This window comes from Bactrocera tryoni, chromosome 2 (genome assembly GCF_016617805.1).
Source record: "Bactrocera tryoni isolate S06 chromosome 2, CSIRO_BtryS06_freeze2, whole genome shotgun sequence".
Classification (NCBI taxonomy): domain Eukaryota; kingdom Metazoa; phylum Arthropoda; class Insecta; order Diptera; family Tephritidae; genus Bactrocera; species Bactrocera tryoni.
In genome coordinates, this window is record NC_052500.1 from 63,994,819 (window position 1) to 64,012,008 (window position 17,190).

The 17,190-nt window shown below is 37.0% G+C and overlaps 1 protein-coding gene across 1 annotated transcript; it reads right to left on the minus strand.

Moving 5' to 3' along the window:
- Positions 1-703: 703 nt before the first annotated feature.
- LOC120769350 lies at positions 704-5,243 on the minus strand. The gene is made up of 5 exons (XM_040096313.1): positions 5,169-5,243; positions 4,944-5,082; positions 1,546-1,631; positions 1,331-1,484; positions 704-1,269 (listed from the first exon to the last, which is right to left on the minus strand). Exons 1-5 carry the CDS (start codon positions 5,241-5,243, stop codon positions 800-802), a joined length of 924 nt encoding a protein of 307 aa, XP_039952247.1. The 3' UTR covers positions 704-799.
- Between the last annotated feature and the right edge of the window lie 11,947 nt (positions 5,244-17,190).

The window sequence follows — 17,190 nt, forward strand, 5'->3', positions numbered from 1 at the left end:
TTATTTCTTGAAAACAACGTGTTTAAAAAACACCGAAGGTAAGGGAACTTATATAGAGTTACGCAACTAAATAGACAATAAAGCTTGCTGGAGAGCAGTGAGTTTAACAGTGTTGACGTACTATTGGGATCTTTTCATAAAAAATCCATTATGTAACATACTCATGACGCCTTCTGAACTGAACAAGTTTGATTTACGGAAAAAGTGGCGGCTTTTGGAGTTGTCTGGCTGGGGGCCTGATAGGGAAAGAATGGAAAGTGCTGTCTTATGTCAAAAATACATCTTTGAAGAGAACTATTTCTTTGTTGTTGAATTGTGATAGCAATGAAAATTAAATTAATAACCAAATAATAACATTTCGTTGTCCTCCTGTGAAAAAACGTTTTCTAAAGAGCGAGCTTTTCAATTGGAAGTTAGGTGGTATAACTATGTTTGTCAATATGGTCCTTACAAGAATCACTTTATGAAATTACAATTATAAAAATACCGCTGATCACTAATCTATGTACTTCAGGTTGTTCTTTTTGTATGCATTTTTGCTTAGAAATAATACCAAGGAATGGTAATTCCTTTTAAGTAATGAACAACAAACTTATTTCTGATATTAAATATTATTATATTTTCTTTAAGCCTTAACCGCTCTACAGTTATTCAAAAGTCAAAGGAATAAACACTGTATTTGCCAGTGATGTTTGTACTCCAGTTTCTCTTTTTCTTTTTTATTCTCTCTTGTGGGTTTCTCTCTTGAACTTTCCTTTCCTCTTTCTCTCTATCCCACTCATAGTCCCTATTTCTCATTTCACCAGTTGCGCCTAATCATCGCCTTGCGTTGCCTGCCAACCATCAACTCGGACCATTGCCAATTGCCGAAGTCGGCATTGTAATCATTCTGTTGCTCTTCGTAGGAACTATATGGTTGTTGTTGTAGCTTCCTTAGCTGCTTATTTTGTACAACTCGTGCATTACTATTATTATAATTCGCTGGCAAAACAGCAATCACTGGCATTTCGGCGGCGTTCACCGGTTCACGTTGAGTTTGACGCAGTTTTTGCTCGTCAACATCGCCGCTACGTGGTGTGACCAGCACACGTACATTCTCCACTGTACCGTAACCCTGCGGTGCCGGTAGTAGTGAGGCGTAAGTATAGTTTGGTGGTAATTGTGGATGGAAGGGATCATCCCCGTAGAGCTTGCGATAGCGTTCAGTGTGTATGAGTTCGATGATTTGAAAGAGCGCAACACTCGTGGCCCAATTGTAGCCGAGGTATACTGTAAAAGTAAAGAAATCTGAGAATACTTAAACACATAAAGTTGCCGTTACTTTACTTACAGATTATAAAGCCACCAGCTAAAGTGACAACTATCAGAAATCCCAAATTGAGTTTCTTTTTCAAAATTATCATGAATATAATATGTGAGGCAAAGCCGGTGATCACACGTAAAAAGTCAGCAATAATAAAAGGAAGCAGAAACCATTTTTTAAGCTGCCATGTGAGGAAAAGATTAGTATTATATATACAAGTATTATATGATATCGACTCTTACCTTCAACGCTCCGAATATCGCCAAGCCGCAACCAGTCAAGTAGAAGACCATCAGGGTCACAAAGAAAGCAATGAAACCTTGAACATCTGAGTGAAAAGTAAATTTGAATTGTTGCTATGTTATTGGTTAAATATAAAAGGATAATTTACAAATAAGAGCTTATCGTTATCGACCGATGAAACCAATATCGTTAAAAAAATGTCTACATTATTCAGACAAGGCGACTTCAATCTACTCCTGGAGAAAATAATTCGAGTTGCCGAACGGAATCGAGAAGGTACAATCTTCTGTAAGAGTGTACAGCTGCTGGCGTTACCAAAGATATTGATATTATATTGATATCATCGCACTGTTAGTTTTGCTTTCTTCAGACAGGATAAGGAAGCGAAGCAAATGGGTTTGGTAGTGAACGAGCGAAAGACGAATAACTCCTCTCCTCAAACTAACAGTCGTCGCACTCGCGGCTTGGCTCCTATGTCTCAGTATTGTATAGTGACAGTCATAACTTCGAAGTCGTAGATAATTACGTAATTTTAACTATCATCATTAACACCAACAACAACGTTAGTCTCTAAATCTAACGCAGAATAACTCTTGTCAATAGGTGCTACTTCGAACTGAGCAGGCAATTGAGAAGTAAAGTTCTGACTCGACGAACAAAGACCAAACTCCACAAGTTACTCACAATCCTCGTCCTGTTATATGGTGCAGAGGAATGGACGCTGGCAATATCTGATGAAGAGGAAGACAAAACCTGGAACTTGCAGGTTTCTTGGATTACAACACAAAGCCCGAGCAGGAATGGACTCTTCCGAGTCGGTATCAACCTCTGAAAGTATGCAATGAGCTATCAGCAGAGAAATGCGAGATCCTTCTTTATCGAGTAGAAAAATACTTCGAAGAAATCTTCAATGTGCTTGAAGTTTTCAACAACTCATACTAGGGCCCTGTAAGTAAGAAAACTCTTGTTGGTGGTGCAGCGTCTTCATAAAAGTGGCTACCGCTAAGATGGCAGGCGATCCATGGCTCCAGTGCGCAGTCTTCTGCAGAATGCTGACTATCCACTCTGATGGTATGATCGATATTGATCAAGCGCATTGACTGTATGCTCGATACTAACGAAGGGATGTCAATATTCCTTATCTCTATCATTGAGTTATCGAGTGGGCTCCCCGTCTTTCGCAAAGTTGATATTTCAATAGTTGTAGGAGTTCTAAGTGGAAACTACTAGACTCATGTAGTAATTTTTCATTTTCATAAGCTGCTGGATGAAGATGAGATATAGTTACCTTACAACTTCCTTTTCGAATGTCTCACTTTTGCTAGAGCAAGCCTAAGATACCTCCGATCTCTTACTTTTCGATATCGAGGTGAAATAGCGGAAATAGCATTCAAGGAGCTTAACAGATTTTGTATACGTTCAACGTACTTTAAAGAGAGTTAACATCCTAGCACGGAAATTTTTTCTGGCTTCAAAAAAATTTTGATATGACATTCTAAGTGTAATCCTCGGCTATCTTGGAAAATCAGCCATCCAATGGAAACTATAAGTGAACAAAGAGCTATAAACTCATCGCAAATCTCTTTAGACGTTTTATTTGAATTACGATTAGTTAACTTGAATAGCTGAAGGATTGAGATAGAAGATGTTTTGATCACTTTAAACCCAAATTGACATATAGCAATATTACTCAGTCTTTACTACCGGGTTTCCCAACAAGGTTGGTATGATTTCTAAATGTCATATGCGGGTTCTGCGAAAGGATTTGGGCTTGCATCCGCATACAATTGTTTTTACTCAAGAACTGAAGCAATTGGACCACCGTAAACGACGTTAATTTTTGTTTTTGGAACAATTTGAAAACGATAACGATTTTCTTAAGAAAACTGAGACTCACTTTAATCTGAGTGATGCGGTAAATAAAAAAAACTGTCACTTTTGGTACGAACAAAATTCATAATTATTATTCAAGAAAAACTATTACATCCACCTAAATTGACAGTTTGGTGCGGTGTTTGGTCTGGTGGAATCATCGAAATGAAGCTGGTGATGCCGTTACTGTCAATGGAGAGCGGTATACATACATACATCGCTGACATCCAACTTTTTATGACCGCAATTGGAAGAAGTTGATCTTCACCACATTTGGTTCCAATAAGACGAAACTACGTGCCACACAGCACGTACAACAACCGAATTATTGCGAGAAAGGTTTGAAGATTCGATTATTTCCAGAAATTGTGACATTGAATGGCCTTCAAGAAGTTGGGATTTGACACCATTGGACCACTTTTTTGGGGACTCTCTTCAGGCCTTAAAAGGCTATATTGAACATGCTATTCATGACACATGACCTGATTTTGTGGAAAAAGTTCTCGAAAATTTTGTTCATTAAATTCGTTCCTGCAAAAGAAGTCGTGGAGGCCATTTGAATGATGTTATATTTAGAACTTAATTGTATCGATTGTGCTTTACATTAAAAAAAAAAACCTTCCCATCTTGAGACCCAGCACTCGATGGAATAGACCACGTCGTAATCGAGAGTGAGGGTCGAATAGGTGTCGTTCGAAGCAACACGGACTGACATATAGAACGATTTGTCGAGTCAAATTTTTTCCACCGAAAGCAAAAATACCGCATTTGGAACGAAGAGCAACCTGAAGAGATTCAAGAGCTGCCATTTCATTCAGAAAAAAACAACGGTTTGGTGTGGTTTATGAGCCGGTCGAACCATAGGTCCACATAACAAATGATGCCGGTGAGAACCTCACCGTCAATGGTGACCATTATCGCGTCATGTTAACCAACTATTTGGTTTCAAAAAGACAATTTATTAAGATAGGACCTCCTTTAGAAGATAAGTTTTGAGCCGGTCGATTTTCCACCAAGATCGTATAATATCACACCGTTAGATTTCTTCTTGTTTGGATATGTAATGTTTAAAGTCTATGCGGACAATCCCGCTTTCATTCTGGCCTTGAAGCGCATGCCATTCGCCTGTAACCCTTCGAAATGCTTCAACGAGTCGACAACAATTGGACACGACGCATGAATCATCTGAGACATAGTCGCGGCCAACGTTTGAAAGAGAAAATATTTAAAAAATAAATGCCAATGTATGTTCTATCGAATGATAATAAACTTTCTGCATTAAATTTGAAGTTTCTGTGATTTTCGGGTAGGGAACCTCGAAATGGATCACCCTTTAAAAACCCAGAATTTACAGTGTGGTGATTCCGGGTTTGTCAGTTGAAAGTCTATCGGATGTCTCTTCTTTCAGGAGTTGCATTGAAAGCGATGAAACCGTAGAGCAAACCTCCGAATGAGTCAAAATTTCAGCTGAGCTTGAAACTAACTGTGATTTTATAAACATTGCTTTTTATCCTTTCTCACTTACGGTTATCTATCCAGTTTAAAATTTTCAATATGTAAATATTTTTGCCAAATTGCTCATCGTCTCTGAAAAGCTTCATGATTGGATTCACTATCTCCATGCCCATAGAAAGCAGCAAAACTGTTGGTATAAATACTTGCATCTACGAAAAACAAATTTAGTTATATTACATGCGTTAATTTATATAATGTAAACACATGTCCTTCGATTTGTTGGAAATTTACTCACAAAGCTGAGTACTACCACCACAAGCAGACCTAGGCGCACCGAACAATAGAAGAGATATGTTTCCATCCATAACATAGCCATTCGTATATTGTTGTTGTTATTGTATTTTTTTTGGTATTAAAAATAAAATATATTATGCACAGGTTTAAGTAATTTTTTTTCTGCACATTTTATGCATTTTGCGCCGTTTCTTAATTTTTTTTCGTTTATTTTATTTATTCGAATAACCGTTATTCTTCTTAACTTCGTTTTCGCACGCTCGCTTTGCTGCGATGAACTAAAAGTCTATAAAACATTACTCTTGCTCATAGCCGACATTTCGTGCATGAAGACTGCATTATTTGGTATATTGATTGTTTAAATGAGTGAATGAATAACGGTAAATTCATAATAAATGTCGCCTAGGCGGGATAACGATCTCATTTTGCCTTTTTGTGCGGTTGGTCATTGAGAAAGACATGGAAAACTCATTTGGTCATAATTCGTTTGAATGTGTGTGTGTTTGTGTGCTATTGGAAAATCGTTGTTGATTTTGCACTTATGTATGTATGTGTATGCGGCAGTGCTACAATAAAATAATGCATAATTTCGGTATTGATATATTACGTATAATATTATTACAATAACAATAGTAGACGTCACCACTCTTGCTTTCGGTTGAATTGTATTTGTAGTTGGATATACTTATATACATATATAGTATGTAAGTAATGTACATACAAGTAAGTAGATATGTAAATGAGCTTCTTACCATTACGGTGCTTGTATGTATAGTGTTTATCTATTCAAACAAGTAAGAAAAATATTCTGGCAGTGGTAAGTGTTCAGTTTTTTGCATCAAAGTTCCGTTCGCTATAAAAAATATATAACAATAAGAATTTCTTTGGACAAAAATAGTAAGACCTTTTAATTGAAATTTCGCGCGAAAACTCATTCGTCGAAATATTTTTTTTCTAGGTTGCTATGACTGTCAGTGATATCTGTGCGAAATGTTACATCAGAATAATAATTTATGTATTCTTAACAGATTATTTTTCTGTAGGACATAAAGTGCATTCGGCGATTTGTACCATGAGTGAAATTATTCAACAAAGTTAGGTTAGGTGGCTGATCAAAAGATCGCACATGGACTACTATATGTAGTCTTTTGTGATGTATTATAAAAGTAGAACTCCTGTGTTCGAACTATAAATTAGCAAAACGCTTAGTAGCCAATACAAACTTGCGCAGGCATTTAATTTTCACCCCCGCCAATTCGGGGGGATGTTCGAAGGTATGTGCACCCAAGTGTTTAAGGGGGTATTCTGGTCTAGAAGCATGAATTTCAGGTAATTTTTAAAGAGCCGTAAAAAAAGGCAATTAATATTTTTACTATCCATTTTTTTATTACTTATTTGTTAATTTTAGAAGAGTACAGAAAAAAATTAAAAACTAAAAAAAGGAAAAAAAAAATTCAGAAATTATGAGCTGACGAAGTGGGGGGTCTCTAAAAATTTGCACGTGACCATACCCATAATTTCAACCCTCCTAGTTAGCTGAAACAAAAAAAAAGGTTATTAATCTAGAATAATGGAACTACGAAAAAGTGGGAAAAAATTTTTTTCACCAAATGGCGACTGCATGAAAAAAAGTTTTTATACTCTCGCAACAATGTTGCTAAGGAGAGTATTATAGTTTTGTTCACATAACGGTTGTTTGCAAGTCCTAAAACTAAAAGAGTCAGATATAGGGTTATATATACCAAAGTGATCAGGGTGACGAGTAGAGTCGAAATCCGGATGTCTGTCTGTCCGTCCGTCCGTCTGTTCGTCCGTCCGTCCGTGCAAGCTGTAACTTGAGTAAAAATTGAGATATCATGATGAAACTTGGTACACGTATTTCTTGGCTCCATAAGAAGGTTAAGTTCGAAGATGGGCAAAATCGGCCTACTGCCACGCCCACAAAATGGCGGAAACCGAAAATCTATAAAGTGTCATAACTAAGCCATAAATAAAGATATTAAAGTGAAATTTGGCACAAAGGATCGCATTAGAGAGGGGCATATTTTGACGTAATTTTTTTTGTACGTATCGCGGAAACTACTATAGCTATGTCAAACAAACTCTACAGAGTCGTTTTCTTCAGGCATTTCCATATACAGTTCAAAAATGGATGAAATCGGATAATAACCACGCCCACCTCCCATACAAAGGTTATGTTGAAAATCACTAAAAGTGCGTTAACGGACTAACAAAAAACGTCAGAAACACTAAATTTTACGAAAGAAATGGCAGAAAGAAGCTGCACCCAGGCTTTTTTTTTAAATTGAAAATGGGCGTGGCGTCGCCCACTTATGGACCAAAAACCATATCTCGGGAACTACTCGACCGATTTCAATGAAATTCGGTAGGTAATATTTTCTTAACACCCTGATGACATGTACAAAATATTCACCCATATCGGTTTTCAACCACGCCTTCTTCCAATATAACGCTATTTTGAATTCCATCTGATGCCTTCACTGTATAATATACATATACATATGTACATTAGGAACCAATGATGATAGCGGAATAAAACTTTACAAAAATACGGTATTTGAAAAATATGTAAATGACGTATAATGAAATCTCGATTATCACTTTATCATACGAGAGTATAAAATGTTCGGTGACACCCGAACTTAGCCCTTCCTTACTTGTTTTGGATTACTTTTTCTGACTATTTCGAATTTTTTAAACATAATAAAAACAAAAATTTGGAGATGGGGCTAGTTCCAACCATAGACAAGCCTATAAAGAAGACTCTATAAAAATTTCTAGTAAATCGGTCCAGTAGAACCAGAAATTCCGAAAAAGTCAGTTTTGAGAAAAACGCATTTAAAGTTTAGGAGACAATCCTAGTGAACACGGACGCCACGTCACAAAATCGGCTGTATCTCCGAAAGTAAGTCGAATTTTGAAAAATCCTTCCAAGGTCATATTTTTGAAAGTCAAAACTTTCAAAATATGCAAAAACAAGAAATAGATTTTTTCAAAATCCTAGACAAGAATACCCCCTTAAGTCTTGATCTCCCAAACGGGAGACAGTCAAGCAGGAAGTGTTGAGTCGTTTGCACCTCATCTTCTTCCATGCAGTTTCTGTAGATCGTGTCTGGTAGGATTCCCAGCCTTACTGCGTGGACGCAAAATAGAGCAATGGCTCGGCACGTTAAGGGGTTAGGTGGGTTTCGAAAAATAGTTTTTTTTTTGTCTTATTAAATAGTACAATATGTTTCAAATATTCTAAAATTCTAAGAGATAAGCCATCAGGCCACGACCGTGTAGCGCATCGACTCTTGTTCAAAACTCCATTTTTGAAGTCGGTGGACACGATTTCTCGAAAAGTTATGGACCGATTTACTTTGAATTCTTCATTATCTTAATTTTTTTATAATTTAAATTATCTAGCTATTAAACGAAGGACTTTTTTCATTACAACTTATTTTTTTAAGCCAATAAATGGCGAAAATTTGACCAAAAAATTAGATTTTTTGTTCAAATTCTCAGAAAAGATTAAAATTTTATTTTTTTTTTATTTCCTTCATTTAAAAACGAGATTGATATATATACTTATGTATATACTAACGGAATACTTTTGGATTTTTAATATTAAATGAACCAATAATAAGTTATGCTGTCCACAGCGAGAGCATTTTTTTGTGAGACAGCCAAGGATATTTTTATATCAAAATCTCCGGACACAATGTCCAAATATGTAGCCTCGATATGCTTTATTATATTTTTGAAATATAGATTGTTTACATAAAAAAAAATCCTAAAAATACCTTTTTTTGCACGTCGGAAACCCACCTAACCCCTTAAAAGCCCCACTACTAAGCAGAGGATAGCCTTTTAGGACAAAGAGATAACTTGATCTTTTGCCATCTATTTTGGGTCAAAAGGCTTTTGACAGCGCATGTACCAGTAGTGTCCCAGCGCTGATCAAGCTTCAGTGAAGTAGTTCCATTAAATTTGCATGTGCGGAATCAAATTTCTGTTGCCGAAATATTCAGAATGTTGGAGCAGGCCTTTGGTGATAGTTTTTTGTCGCATGAAAGTGTTTTTGATTAGTACAAATTAGTACAAAGAGGGTCGAGAACGCGTCGACGACGAACCACGTCCGGAACAACAACATCAAATTATGATCAACACGTCAATAAAATAAAGGAATTGATGCTCGAGAATGGACGATTAAGTGTCAGAGATCTTACTGATATCGTTGGAATATCGGAAGGATCAGTGAAAACCATTCTGAACGATCGTTTGGGAAGAAAAGTGAAAGCACGTTTGGTTCCAAAATCATACAATTTTTTTGAGAAATAGCGTCGCTTTAACGTCTGTGAAACAATGCTTTCCGACTACTAAGAAGTCATAAAATGTTTTATTAATGGCGATTAGTCTCGGATCTATGCTTACGACGCGGAAACAGGCGATCAATCGGCCGAATATCGTGGCAAACGTGAGCCGAAGCCGAAAAAACCACGTCAAAGCAGGTCAAAAATCAAGATCATGATGGCAGTTTTCTTCGATTATCGATGTGTGTTGCTTTCCGAATTCCTTTCGACCGGCCAAACTGTCAACAAGGCATATTGCTTGAGAGAGGGCGGAATTATGGGCCGACCCTTGGTTTTTGCACCAAGATAATGCATGAGTGAAGCAACGGACTTCCGTTAAAATTAATAGTTATTGAAAATAAAAGCCTCAGAAATGTATTCAGGTATTTGCCATCATGTTACAAGCTTTTCATTAGCTGCTGCGGTGTTTTTTATCTTTCCTTTGAATTATTACTTTGAAAGGAATTATTAATTTCTATTTTCGTTGATTCTAGTTCTTGAAAATAATTAAATGAATTAATCAATCAGACCCCCATTTGCGACTTCCGCGTAGGAATCGAAGAACTACTCAGCCGTCCTATCGATGACAACATCAGACTTGGTCCCTGTCTGGTGAATACAGCTCCCAAGTACTTTGATTGTATCCTAAACCGATTTTGCTTTGTGCAGGTGTATTGCCGTGTAACAAAATTACTTCGCGCCGTTTCTTCATTGATCATTTGTTTTCTGTAGCGACTACTAATAATAGCTTCATCAGATTTTAGAAGCTCATAATATACCACACCCTTCTGATCCCACCAAACACAGAGTATTGCGTTCTTGCCGAATCGATCTGCCTGGATCTGGATTAACTCATGATTTTTTCTGTTGGGGATTCTTAAAATTAATGCATTTTTCATCGCCAGTGACAATTCGATGCAAAACTAATTTTCTTTCGTGTCTTTGAAGCAAAAATTACACAAATGATTTTTTGGTTTTTCATTTGTTTTTCATTCAATTCATGTGACACCCATTTTCCACACTTTTGGTTCTTTCCCATAGTTTTTTAAAGGTCTGATATGATTTGTTGTTTAATATAGCTGCCTTTTGCTTTTGTCTCAAAGCTTGGTTCTTTCCCATAGTTTTTTAAAGGTCTGATATGATTTGTTGTTTAATATAGCTGCCTTTTGCTTTTGTCTCAAAGAAACATTTCCATCCAATATTGCTTTCAATTCGGCGTCTTCGAACATGTTTGATGGTCTTTCATTTGGTTCATTTCTCACATCAAAATCATAATCTCTGAACCGTTGAAACCATCTTTTGCATACTGCTTCTGATAGTGCATGATCATCATAAGCCTCGACAAGCATTCGATGCGACTTTGCAGCACTTTTCTTTAAGTGGTAACACAAAATTAATGCTTTCCGAAAAAATCTTGAAATAAAGTTTTGCAATAAGTCTAGATTATTATGAAAGACTTTGGCATTGGAATATTTCTGGCTCATATCCGTTAACCCATTGTTTGTCTGGTTACACTATAAATATGCCATACGCATTTAGATTTTATTTTTTAGGATTCGACATACTTTCTGAATACAATTTCATATTTTTGAATTCAAATATTTTCCCTAACAGTGTATTGTTTATACGTATATAGTATCGTATAGTAATAATTTTTTCTGTGTAGTATTATTATAGCAGTTTCAGTCTATTAAATATGCTATAACAAAATGAAAGCATAAAAGCTTGAAATGCATTTGTACTAAAGCTTATTTTTACGCGTTTGTAACGGTGGAAAAGCTTATGTATCTCTCCAGTTTCATGCACTTATCTGCCTAATAAAGCGTGACGTCGTAAAGCTTAAAATGTTATTCAAGTGTAGTAACAGTTTTACTGTCAGTGGAGTTTAAAAGCTTCTTTGAATACGCACACTTATTTTGGCAATGGTTTTTAGTTCACTGAAGGAAATATTATTATAATTTTCGTTTATTAGTAGGGTACGTTAAAGATCTCTCTTTTAAATGTTTAAGAACTATTTCGATGGAATGTTTTTTAGATTTTTTACTGCTGACAGACAAAGAAGGGGATCTTTATAGTATAATGAAAATTTTCCTAAATATTTTTTTAACGAAAAATTCGGTAGAGGTTTCGACAAAAATTTAGGGTTTTTTTATATGAATAAGAAAACCAAGTACAGAAGGGCTTTAGTAGACTTCAGGGGAATATTAAGCACCACCTCCTTCAGAACTAATGTTTCTAATCCGAATTAAATTAAATACTGATTTAAGACGATATTTAAAAACAAACAGTTATAAGAGGATTTAAAACTGTTTATCTTAGTACGAAAAGCCAAATTGAGAACCTTTACTTCATCCTTATTTATTTTACTTATCCAAAGAAACACACACAAGCCATACAGTCAATCAGCTCATCAAATACAAAAAAGTTATTGCCTGCATTAAGGCGCTCACTCCGTAAACTACTCAAAAACTACTCATTCACAAATAAATATAAATCATTACAAGCCATAAATTCATAACGGATTATTTAATAACAGTTCGTTACACTAAGGAGAAGCAAATGTCTGCGAACAGTCGTTGAATTGCGCCTGAATTGACCATCAATTGAGTTTATGCACTGAAGCAAACAACTATTGAGGAAGGCATCGATTGAGGGAAGCTTATTGGCGTCGGTCATTCATGCACGCACTTGACTACCATTGAAAAGCCATTATACTATTTACATATATGCAAAAAGCAGCAGTAACCACTACTTGTGTCGAAGGATCCTCAAATGGTCAATGGGTGTTGAATTACAGCAATGTGAAGAGGGCAGTATCGTATTGCATACTTACAGGCACCTTATGTGACCGGTCAAGCAGCGTTTGTATGCGGTGAAATAGTCATGCACATTTGCATAATGCATGTGAGGGGAGCAGTAAGCATATTTTAAACAAATTCCCATGGCTTGTGTGAAACGTGATTGCAGTAAAATTGCTGCTTTGCTCTACACTAATTCAATAAGGCCGGGTCGGCGATGAAAAGTTATAACCTAAGAGCTTTGAGTATGATAATAGTAAATGAAACTTTTCGAAAAGTATTGAATAAAGGTTCATTAAGGTCAGATTTTGGCAGATTTTGTATCGCAAGATATTTTAAAAGATGCTCATGTCTTAGGCTTCTCTAAAAGAGGTCAACTATACAACACTTTATATGTTAACATAAGAAAATACTATGATTTCAGGGTTACACTCTTAGAATATAGAGTTGATGTTTTCTTAGTAGAAATAGTCGGTATTTTCTTTTCGAAACTGTCCAACAATCTAGGTAATGGTCCCCTTTAAGAGGCTGTTAACAAGTGTACAGAAAATGGTCTCTTTAAGATTGTCATTCGCTAGATTGTTAGACAGTCTCGACGACAAGTCCATAAACCCACGCCTAGTTAGTACTAAAGAAAATGGTTAAGTCGATTTATAAGATATGTTGAGATCCTCTGTCAACTCTCCGATGACATGACGGGTTTCAAGCACTAGTTCTTAAATATTTTCAAAATTATCGTCATTAACAGATGTCAAGAGAAGCTTTTCGCATCGTTAACCAACCGAACACCGAGTAATTGATATATGAAGATCAAACTTCATACGAAAGGCTGTGCAGGTTCTGGTAGACTATTGCAGGAAAAATAGACTGCTCCTGATTCTGGGTTGCGATACAAACGAACTTTACATAGAATGGGGCAGCTCGGACTGCAACACACGGCGTGTATTTCACCCTGACTTCACCCTGAGCAACGAACTCATTGTTGGCTGGGCTCACAATAAAGGGTGTCATCATAACCTTCAATATTGCATCAGGGTAGAGGTCACGGAACTCCCCTCCCCCAAACGTATTCCAAAGAACACCTATTGGAGCACTTATCGATATCTTAGAGATAAATGTTACTGGGGACGGGCAGCTAGACCGAAACGCAACGGCTCTTGCACTGGAGAGCAGGCTGTATGCTCTCAACCAAACCTTTATAAGCGCATATCACTGCAGCTCTCCCTAAAGACGATTAACAAAGGACGCAATTATTTTTTGTTGTCAAGTAAGCTCTCAGAACTCAGGACAAAAGTACGTAAACTCTATAACAAGACCAAACGTTCTGGAAACTGGGAGGAGTATAGAGGCAGCCTGACTACTTACAACAAGGAGAATTGATCTGCTTATTTCAGAAATTTCAGTGTCTCTCGATACCAGAGGTATCAAGGCAACACAGGGATCTCGCTAAAGGTAAGACTGACACAGTACTAGCCATGAAAAGATGTGCTTTTGCTTCAGGGAGAGCAGGTTCTATTGCCCTACTCCTTAATCCTTATTCCTTTAGGCTAATTAGACTAACTTCCTTCTTACTACAAAGTATGGAAAAGGTCGTGGATTATGAAATAAGGTCGAAGGCGCTGAAAACTGCATCCCTGCATGCGAACCAGCATCCTTACAGAACGGGGAGATCAACTAACATTGCTTACCAGCTAACCTCGGAGATCTCTGAAAGGAGGGGAAGTAATATCTTGCGCCTTCCTAGACATCGAAGTTTCTTTTGATAACACGTCTTACGTGAGCGTTGCAAGGGCACTGGAGAAAAGGAATGTGACGGCACAGGTGCGCAGATAGATAGAGGCTGTACTGCACACCAGAATAACCGAAATTACATTAGAGAGTACCAGAATTCGTCTGGGAAGTACAAGCGGCTGCTTAGAGGAGTGCTATTGTCTCTGTTATGGAGCCTTGTCGTGAACAAACTACTGGTTTTGTTAACTAACAATGGTATCTGCTGTCAAGGATATTGGAATGACATTGCCCGACCTCAGGAACCTAACCCTTGAGGGCAGAGGATAAAGATGACTAATATGGTAAAGTATCTTGATCTCATGCTGGATTCCACTCAGCTGTGGAAGCAGCATGTTGACCAGGTCGAAGTTACTACAGCACTAATGATGTGCAATAGAATAGCTGTTAAATGCTGGGGCTGCAAGCCAAATATTGTTAGTTCGTTGTAGACCATGATCTTGCGACCTTGTGGCCTCGGCCACACCGCTCACCTAGCAATCGGTCAGATAGACAAACACACAATGCTACAAATGACAGAGAAGTGTTTGGCAGAGATAAGGTAATTCCATCCCATGATGAAAGACTAAAGTTGGCTCATCTCTCAAGAGACAACATTACCAAGAGAGTAAACTTCATTATCCTTAACAGCAAGGCCGAATGGAATGCTTCCGCTCTCGAGCTACTGTTTAGGGATGGTACAATCAAGTGGTACACCGACGGCTCCAAAACGTCGTAGTCGCAGGACCACGTACTCTTCATAACTAAGGGAAGTTTTCTGCTCATATTACAAGTAAAGGTCTTTGCTAAACATAGGTAGGTGCGTAGAGGTAAACCTCCAACGTAACTATCTCAACGAACGTATAGCCATACACAGCGGCAGTAAAGCGCCATTTAAAGCGATCTCTGCGAACGATATCAAAAAGCTATTGGTGCAGGAGTGTATAGCACGGCTGAACAGTTTATCAGATCGTAACCAAGTGCACTTTATCTAGGTGCCTGGTCATAGGGATATAGCCGGCAACGAACTGACTGATAAGCTGGCCTGTTCTACTCCATCCATCACCATGTTGGTCTGAATCTTTTATTGCGATTGGTTCTCATGCCATAAAGAAGCTGCACGGCAAGGATAAACGATGGCAGGGAGAGGTATTGGCAACAACTCCATGGCATGCACCATGCCAAGTTGCTAATGCGTGACGACAACCTTAGCAGGTTTAAATATGGAATCAACCTGCCAAAGGACAAACACCAGCTATTTATCGCTTTCTACACTGGCCATTGCAAGCTCATGAATCACATAACATACTGAGCTTCTTGTTCTGCGACATGGCGCTTGAATGATGTGCACATAAACGCCCCGTTAAAAATAAGGGAGCAAATATTTGAGTTGTAGCTCTTTTAGTATGCTATCAAAGTAAGTTTTCAATGATTTAAAACCAATATGATTGAGGAAGATTGAAACATTTCAGACTTCCCGACGAAATTACTAAAAACAAAGATTTTTTTCTTATAGTTTTAGACTTCATCCAAAGACTGACTTCCTTTGTTTTCCCTTTTCCATATGCACTTGAATATTGGATATCTCTAATGTACTGGAACTATTGATTACGAAGATCTTATTTCGAAGTTAGTTAAGTAGTTTTAGAGAGCTCTGTATGCGGTAATTTACATTAACCATTTAATCACCATAAAGATCTCGAGAGTAATGAGTATCGGTGTATAATGAAAAATATTTTCTAAAGGAACGACATACGTATTAAACTACTCCATTTATTTGTTCTTGAATACACTTTCAGCCAACACAAAGCACTGATCGTCTTGAAATATTTAAAATATAACGGAGTGTACGAATATGTATGACGTTGTAGGAATAATTTTTATTACACAAAAAGTCCCTACTTGTAAATGATGGCTCTCAAATTGGAAGGCAAAAGTGTCAACAAAAAGTTAATTTTGAAGGCACCGAAGCTTCACACTATCAAATCTTTATCGAAATTTTTGAGGACCGTAATAACTAATGCAGCAGTCTCCATATGTGAAATTATACCGAAAAATGAAGCCACACTTTCATTAAAAAACATGGCATCATTGTTAGATCAGCGCATTTTTTAGCCCACACACATAACCCTTACATATACCCCCATAAGCATGAGATGCTCGCACTATGTGTGGTTTGAAAAGTTTTTACCTCATCACAGCGAACTTTCAAAGTTTTTTAAACTTTTTGCATATTTCCCCATTCCACATTTTTCCATACTTCATATTAGTAATGCACTTAAGTATATAAGCACTACCACTTAGTACTTAATAATAATAAGCTCTGCCCTTTCCTGCTGCGGTACGAGACATCGTTTATTACAAAAACTGAACCACTCACATTTTACGTGCTAGTGATTATCAGACACACACACTCGACACTTTGGTCTGCCAACATGCTTTTTGGCGCTGTCAACGCTCTTGATACAGGCATTTTTTCACTTGCTGATCTGTCGCTGTTGCCTGCGGCTTGGCGCATGTCGTACGTGTCGGCATTTATGCTAAGTACTTAAGTACAAAAAGTGGATATAAATGGCTGTTGGCTGAGCGGTGTGGTTGGCTTACAAGGATTTGCTTGATAGCACTTTTTCATATATGCATATTGCAGGCATTTGTGGTAGAGCATTTCAGCTTAATGTTGAAATGATATGAAAGACGTGTTAGTAATGAGCAGAAATTGAATATGAGAAAAATAGTTACCTTACGTGTTATGGCGAGGAGTTATTTTTGAATTGGTAGAACTGATTGTACTGAGTTGGTAGTCTTAGATGTGATTTATTTTGCATTTATTTATAATCATTTCAATAAGTGGTAATAATTGTTGTCAACAATTTTTATATTCGCAATATTTAATAATTTTTTCTTCAGATACATTATACACTTTTATAAAAATTTATATAATCTATTTACTGGTTGAATTATTTTTTCAGGCCTTATGCTGTACATTTTAAAATTTATGGTGCATTTATTGCAGCAAATGTTACTCATACGACCTGTGCCTCTTTTAAAATTAAACAGCAAAATATTACTTGTTGAGCTTATAAAAAGAATGCACTTAATTAAA